Source organism: Rhincodon typus, chromosome 42, assembly GCF_021869965.1.
Source record: "Rhincodon typus isolate 14 chromosome 42, sRhiTyp1.1, whole genome shotgun sequence".
Taxonomy (NCBI): domain Eukaryota; kingdom Metazoa; phylum Chordata; class Chondrichthyes; order Orectolobiformes; family Rhincodontidae; genus Rhincodon; species Rhincodon typus.
Window position 1 is genome coordinate 8,810,286 of NC_063373.1, and position 7,761 is coordinate 8,818,046.

Sequence of the window (7,761 nt, forward strand, 5' to 3'; positions counted from 1 at the left end):
CAGGGTTTAAACAACAACTTGGACTGGAAAAAAAACCACATAAGTACACAGTGAGTGTGTTCCAGTGCGCAGGCTGTGGAAAAACCTATAACTCGTTTCCCAACTGGAAAGTAACGTTGCGCGACACACAGTGGCAAGAGACCGTACATCTATTCTTTCGGTGATCAAACATTGTCAAACTTGGAGAACATCCGCACCATGGAGAAATCTTGGAAATGTGGGGACTGCCAGAAGGGTTTCCGGTCCCCGTCCGAGCTGGAAACCCACCGGCGTGTCCACACCGGGGAGAGGCCGTTCACCTGCTCTGTGTGCGGGAAAGGGTTCACTCAGTTCCCCATCCTGCTGAAACACCAGCGGGTCCACACCGGGGAGAGGCCGTTCACCTGCTTCATCTGCGGGAAGGGCTTCGCTCAGTCGTGCCACCTGCTGAGGCACCAGCGGGTCCACAGCGGGGAGAGGCCGTTCACCTGCCCCCTGTGCGGGAAAGGGTTCAGTCATTCCAACAATCTGCAGAGGCACCAGCACATCCACACCGGCGAGCGGCCCTTCGCCTGCTCTGAGTGTGGCAAGCGGTTCAACAACTCGTCCAACTTGCAGAAGCACCAGCGGGTTCACACCGAGGAGAGGCCGTTCCCCTGTGCCGAGTGCGGCAAGGCGTTCGCTCAGTTATCCGGCCTGCAGACCCACCAGCGGGTTCACACTGGGGAGAGGCCGTTCTCCTGCCCCGACTGCGGCAAGGCGTTCCGGTTCCCTTCCAACCTCCAGAAGCACCGGCGCGTTCACACGGGCGACTGGCTGTTCACTTGCTCCCTGTGCGGAAAGGGGTTCACCCAGTCTTCCAGCCTGCTGAGGCACCAGATCAGCCACACGGCGGAGAGGTCGTGCAAATGCTCTGACTGCGGCGGCGGTGGCGGGGACTTTCAGAGCTCCGGGGAGCTGGCGGCTCACCAGCCGAGCCAGGCCGAGGAGAGGCCTTTCGGCTGCTCTCACTGCGCCAAGAGATTCAGGATATTGTCCAAACTGAGGAGGCACCAGCGGGTCCACACCGGGGAGAGGCCGTTCTCCTGCTCCGAGTGCGGCAGGGGGTTCAAGACCTCGTCCAACCTACTGAACCACCAGGTCACCCACACCAGCGAGAGACCCTTCCGGTGCCCCGAGTGCGGCAGCAGCTTCAAGAGCTCCGGGGACCTGATGGTGCACCAGCGGATCCACACCGAGGAGAGGCCGTTCGGCTGCTCTCACTGCGCCAAGGGCTTTAGAACATCGTCCGACCTGAGGAGGCACCAGCGGGTCCACACCGGGGAGAGGCCGTTCGTCTGCTCCGAGTGCGGGAAGGGCTTCAGCACCTCGTCCAACCTGCTCAACCACCAGGTCACCCACACCAGCGAGAGACCCTTCCGGTGCCCCGACTGCGGCAGCGGCTTTAAGAGCTCCCGCAACCTGATGCTGCACCAGCGCATCCACACCGAGGAGAGGCCGTTCGGCTGCTCGCACTGCTCCAAGCGGTTCCGCAAGTCGTCCGACCTGCTCCGACACCAGCGGGTCCACACCGGGGAGAGGCCGTTCGCCTGTTCCGAGTGCGGGAAGGGATTCAGTCAGTCGTCCAGCCTGCAGACGCACCGGCGGGTTCACAAGAGGTTACTGGGGTTGGATTGTGCTGTTATCGCTGATGTTGATCACCTCCAGGACTGAATCCTGTGGGATCCCTAACAGAGTGGAAACAGGCCCTTTGACCCAACCCTCAGAGCATCCCATCTTCCCACCTCCCCCCGCCCCCCCGCAACGCACCTAATCTACACATCCCTGAACACTAAGGGCAATTTAGCATGGCCAATCCACCCTAACCTGCACATCTTTGGACTATGGGAGGAAACCGGAGCACCCGGAGGAAACCCACGCGCAGACAGGGGGAATGTGCAAAGTCCACACAGACAGTCGTCCGAGGGTGGAATCGAACCCGGGTTCCTTGGCGCTGTGCTAGCCACCGTGCCACACCACTGTGTTCACTCTGGCAGACTGTAACCTTAGCGCTCTCCATAACGTTAGCATCCACGGAGAGAGCAAGCTGCCTGACTCGCTGTGATTTCCAGCATTTTTATTTTGGTTTGTTTTCAGTCTCTCATCTAAGAGTCAGGAGCTGAAGGACTTGAGATTCTTTCCAGAAACTCGGGCCTCCGTAATCCAGGACTGACGTAGCTTGGTGCCAGTACTGAGAGAGCACAACCCTGTCAAGAGGGGCCACATTTCAATTCGAACATTACTGGACTGATACCTGCGATGGGGTGGGCTGAGGGATTAGGTTCCCTTATGAAGGAAGGCTAGGCCTGTATCACTAGAGTGTAAAAGAAATAGGGTCTTTTTGAAACTTATCAGTTCCTGAGGGGACGGATGGTGTCGGTACAGAAGGTGTTTTTTTTTTCTCTTGTCAGAGAAATCTCCATTCCGTCTGTGAAAACGACCCCGAGCTTCCAGTTGCCTGCCACTTCGACAAGCCACTGTGTTTCTTGGCCAGCAATTTTGGTCTCGGGCCTGCTGCAGTGTTCCAGCAAGCCTCAGCACAAGCTCAAAGAATTGCGTCTTATTTCCCACTTCCTGCAGCCTCTGGGACTCAACGTCGAGTTTCAATAACTTTACAGCCCGATTACCTTCTTCCGTGTTTCTTTATTAACCTCCCTTTCCTATGTCTCTCACTGGGCTCCATCTCCATCTATCTGTTCATGCCCCCCTCCCTTCCCAGCTACTAAGAATTAGCTGGTAGCATTTTTGTCTCGTAGATTCCCACAGGCTGTCTCTTACAGTGACCATAAACTCTGGTTTGAGATGTGTATATTTTTATGAATTCATCTTAATAACTAATCAAAGAAAATACAGCCTTTATTCATCAACGGTTATTCAGAAGTGGGCTGAGCGTGAATCATTGATAACTTAGCTGGTTAAATGTGTCAAGTTAAGTGTGTGTCTGTAGCAGCCCGAAATGTCTTCTTTCAGGGAAAATAATGCTCTTTTCTTACATCCGGCTAGCAAAATATGTTTGGAGAAGATCTCTGAAAAATATCAGATTCTCTAAATCTTGAAACCTCTGAAATTTAAAAGCTAAAACTTACTGGCATTATGTTCATGTGTTTATCCCAAGGGCCCTGTCTGCCCCCTCAGGATGCAAACAATTGAAGGGCTACAATTAGAAGGAGAGAGGGGAGGGAGAGGAGTTAGCCCCGGTGTCCTGGGGCCTGATATTTAAAGCCTCAATCAATGTCAGTGAAAACAAGTGGTCTGGTCATCATCAGATCGTCATCTGCATGATCTCACTGCACAAGAATGGACTTCCACTTCTCCTACTGTTTCTACAATTCAAAAAGTGCTGTATGACTCCATGACACTGAGATGCATCGATACAGCCTGAGATGGAGGAAGGTGCTACATAAATGCAAATTTCTTTTGCGATCAATGCATCTTTCAGCCGAAGCGCGTACCAGCTGACTGTGGGACAAGAACTCCCAGTATGAGCCAAGGCCGCTTCCCTGCAGAGGCCACTCAATAAATTGCGGGAACTGACTGTTTACAGAGGGGCCTTGACTTGTTGGCTCGAGCATCCAGCCCTTTCTCCTCCTGGCTAATGCAGGCTGAGAATAGACAGTGGAGCTGGTCAATGGACTGAAAGCTATCTTTTCCACCAATCAAGATGGGAGAGTTAATGTTTTCGCCCAAGTTGTTCTGTATTTTGTCAAACTCTTGTCATTAAGATTGCAACATTGAGTATACTTCAGAAACACAACGTTGCTTCAAAGTTTGACTTTGTCTAAGGTGTTGAAAGGTTCTATTTAAGTATCTTTTTCCCCGTCTTGTCAATCTAAGTTAACAGTCATATAGAGTGTTCCAAATAGACTGTTCCTTTGTGTCCACCCAAACGTGTCACTCTCAAAGACTGTCTGTTTCATTCTTTTTCTCAACGATAGCCTAAACTAGTTCCCCAATGTCACAGAGTCATACAGCATGGAAACAGGCCCTTCGGCCCGACTTGCCCATGCTGATCAGGTTTTCTCAACTGAACTAGTTCCACTTGGCTGTGTTTGGCCCATATCCCTCTAAACCTTTCCTATTCATGTACCTGTCCAAATGTCTTTTAAATGTTGTAATTGTGCCCACCTCTACCACTTCCTCTGGCAATTCGTTCAATTTACATGCCATCCTCTGTGTGGAAAAGTTACCCTTTAAAATCTTTTCACTTTTGCCTTAAGCCTATGCCATCTAGTTTTGGACTCTCCTACCCTGGGGAAAAGACCTTGGCTATTCACCTTATCTATACCCCTCATGATTTTACAAACCTCTATAAGGTCACCCCTCAGCCTCCTATGTTCCAGGGCATAAAGTCCCAGCCTGTCCAACCTCCTCTGAAAACTAAAACCTTCCAGTCTGGCTAACATCCTTGTCAATCTTCTTTGCACCCGTTCCAGTTTAATACCATCCTTTCTATAGCAGGGTGACTAGAATGGGACACAGTACTGCAATACCCTATATGGCTGTAACATGATGTCCCAACTACTGTATTCAGTGGTATGACCAATGAAGGAAAGCATGCCAAGTACCTTCTTCCCCACCCTGTGGCATAACTTTCAAGGAACTATGTGCCTGCACTCTGTGGTCTCTGTTCGATAACAATCCCCAGGCCCTATCATTCCCATCTCTAACCAATAGCTGTTTATATTTTTATTGACCGTTCTCGGTTTTCCTGTACAGTAAAACACTGCCTAACCCCTGCATTCAACCCACACTGCTGCTTATTCCTCCAAAGCTATTTTCTAACATGTTATGAAGGTGAACTAACTGGAGGTACAGAAGCCGTGGGATTTAAAAACTCACCGCGGTATATTCAGTTATAATGAAAGCATCTCGACACCGTTGCCGTTTCCGCCGTTTCCACAGTTTCCAACTCCAAAGTCTGTGAATGGTGAAAGATACACAAAAGCAAAACACAAGATTCATATTTTATGTAACTGACAAATCCTCAGCCACGTGTTTAAAGTCATGAATAAAGTCAGATGGGTAAGAATTTCCATGAAGTTAATGTTAAATTCATTTCCTTAACCACTCGACCATGACTACAGTTCCATTGCTGTTGGTCATGTAAAATCACAGTATCAGAGAACAGGAGACACGAGGGCATTGTGCTTACATGTGCACAGTATGGAAAACAATGTAAATGTGCTTTAGTGTCCATTGAAATTGGCAGGTACAATGTTGTAGGCATTGTAGAGCTGTGGCTGCAAAGAGATCAAAGACGTTAACTGAATATCCAAAGGATGCATGTCCTATCAAAAGGACAGGCAAAAGGAGCGGGGTTGCCTTGTTTGTAAGAAGTGAAATTAAATCGATAGCAAGAAGCATTATAAGGTTGAAAGGCATAGAATCTATATAGGTAGAATTTAAAAGAAAACTGCAAAAGGGAAAAGACCATGCTGGGAGTTATGTACAGGCCCCCTAGCAGTAACAAGGATGTGGGGCAGAAAATAAATCAGGTGTTAGAAAAGGCATATAAGAAAGACAGTATTATATTATTCATGGGGGATTTCAAAATGCAGGTGGACTAGGAAAATCAGGTTGGTAACAGATCCCAAGAAAATAAATTTGTGGAATGTCTACGAGATGTTTTTTTTTGAAAGAACTCATGAGCAAACAGGGAATTCTGGATTTGGAGTGTGAAATGAGGCAGACTTGACTAGGGATCCCTTAGGGGACAGTGACCATAATATGCTCTGCAGTGAGAGAAGGAGAAACTGGAATTTGATGTAATGGTATTACAATTGAGTAAAGGTAACTACAAGGACCATGAGAGGGGAGCTGGCCAGAGTTGGTTGGAAGGGGTGCCTAGCAGAGAAGGTAAAGGAACAGCAATGGCACAAGATTCTGGGGGTATTTCAGGATGCACAGCAGAAATGAAACCCAATGAGGAATAAGCATTCTAAGGGGAGGACAAGGCAGCCATGGCTGATATGGGAAGTCAGGGACAACATAAAAGCAAAAGAAAACACATACAATGTGGCAAAGATTAATGGGAAGCCTTTAAAAGCCAGCAGAGGACAACTTAAAAAAACAGGAACTGAGTTGGAGTGAGTGGGAGGGGAGATCATGAAATAAGAGGGGAAGCTAGCCAGTACTGCAAACTTTGTTTTTACTGTATTATTCACAATCTCTGCAATATCCAAGTAGTCAGTTGAGTGAAAGGCTGTCGGTAACTTTTATTTAAGGCAAAGTTGCATTATTATTTAAGTGATTTATGCTGTAAATAAAATATAACAGTGACATGTATACCCTCTGCAATACATTTCCTTTATTTAGTGCATCTACATTGATTATGTGGACCTCTTGATCTATAGGCACACCTCTGATCCCATATTAAAGAAGATTGTGCGAGGTTTTTTTTTAGGTATATACAAGGTAAGAGAGAAGCAACAGTGAATATTAGATCGCTGGAAAGTGAGGCTAGAGAAGGAGTAATGGGGAGGAAGGAAATAGCAGAGGAACTGAATATAGGTACTTTGCATGGTTTTCTCAGTAGAAGTCACCAGCAACATACCAGAACTTGAGGAGAGTCAGGAACAGAGTGGAGTGTTGAGGCCAGCACTAAGGAGAAGATGCTGGAAAAGCTGAAGCGTCTGAAGGTGGATAAATCACTCAGACGGGATGGACATGACCCCAGGGCCCTGAAGGAGAGAGCTGAAGAGATTATGGAGGAATTACTGGAGTTAGGGAGGATGCCAGAGGACTGGAAAACATCTCATTTGACACCCCTGTTTAAGAAGGGAGGTGGTAGAAGACAAAATTATTGGCCAGTTAGCCTGACCTCAGTCAGTTCCTGACCTCATTAAGTCTTGGTTCAAACATGGACAAAAAAAGCTGAATGTCAGAGGTGAGGTGAGAGTGACAGCACTTGACATCAAGGCCACATTTGACTGAGCATGGCATTTAGAAGCTGTAGTAAAATTGAAATCAATGGGTATCAGCTGGAGGTGATGGCCTAGTGGTATTATTGCTGAACTGTTAAACCAGGTAATGGCCTGGGGACCAAGGTTCAAATCCCACCAGGTGGTACAGCCTAATGATGACCGCGAATTGCTGATTGTCAGAAAAATCAATCTGATTCACTAATGTCCTTTAAGGAAGGAAACAGCCATCCTTACCTGGTCTGGCCTACCTGTGACTCCAGACCCACAGCAATCTGGTTGACTCTTAACTGCCCCCTGGGCAATTGGGGATAGGCAATAAACACTGGCCTAGCTAGTGATGCCCATGACCTCTTAATGAATTACAATAAATGCTCCAACAACACACAAAGATCTTTACATCATACAGGACAAAGCAGCCTGCTTGATTGGCACCACATTCCACTCCCTTCACTGCTGATGCTCCGTATCAGCAGCGTATACTGTCTACAAGAAATTCTCCAAAGATCCTGAGATAGCATCTTCCAAACCATAATCACTTGCATCGAGAAAGAGAAGGGCAGCAGATACGTGGGAACACCGTCACCTGCAGCTTACCCTCCAAGTCAGCCACCATACTGACTTGGAAATATATCGCTGTTCCTTCACTGTCTCTGCATCGAAATTCTGGAATTTCGTCCCTAAGGACATTGTGGGTCAACCTCCAGCATATGTACTGCAGCTGTTCAAGAAGGCAGCACATTACCACCTTCTCAAGGTCCAAAAAATGCTTGCCAGACAGCACTGTCCAAGTCCCACGAGTGAATAAACAAAAATCGCTGGG

At 48.0% G+C, this 7,761-nt stretch overlaps 1 protein-coding gene across 1 annotated transcript in view; it reads left to right on the forward strand.

Moving 5' to 3' along the window:
* Positions 1-6,219, forward strand: part of LOC109926059 (zinc finger protein 721-like) — a 45,310-nt gene extending 39,091 nt beyond the window's left edge. The window contains exon 7 of the mRNA XM_048619393.1: positions 132-6,219. Within this exon, the coding sequence (XP_048475350.1) occupies positions 132-1,692 (1,561 nt within the window). The 3' untranslated portion in view covers positions 1,693-6,219. The remainder of the gene's footprint in view (positions 1-131) is intronic.
* The last annotated feature ends 1,542 nt before the right edge of the window (positions 6,220-7,761 follow it).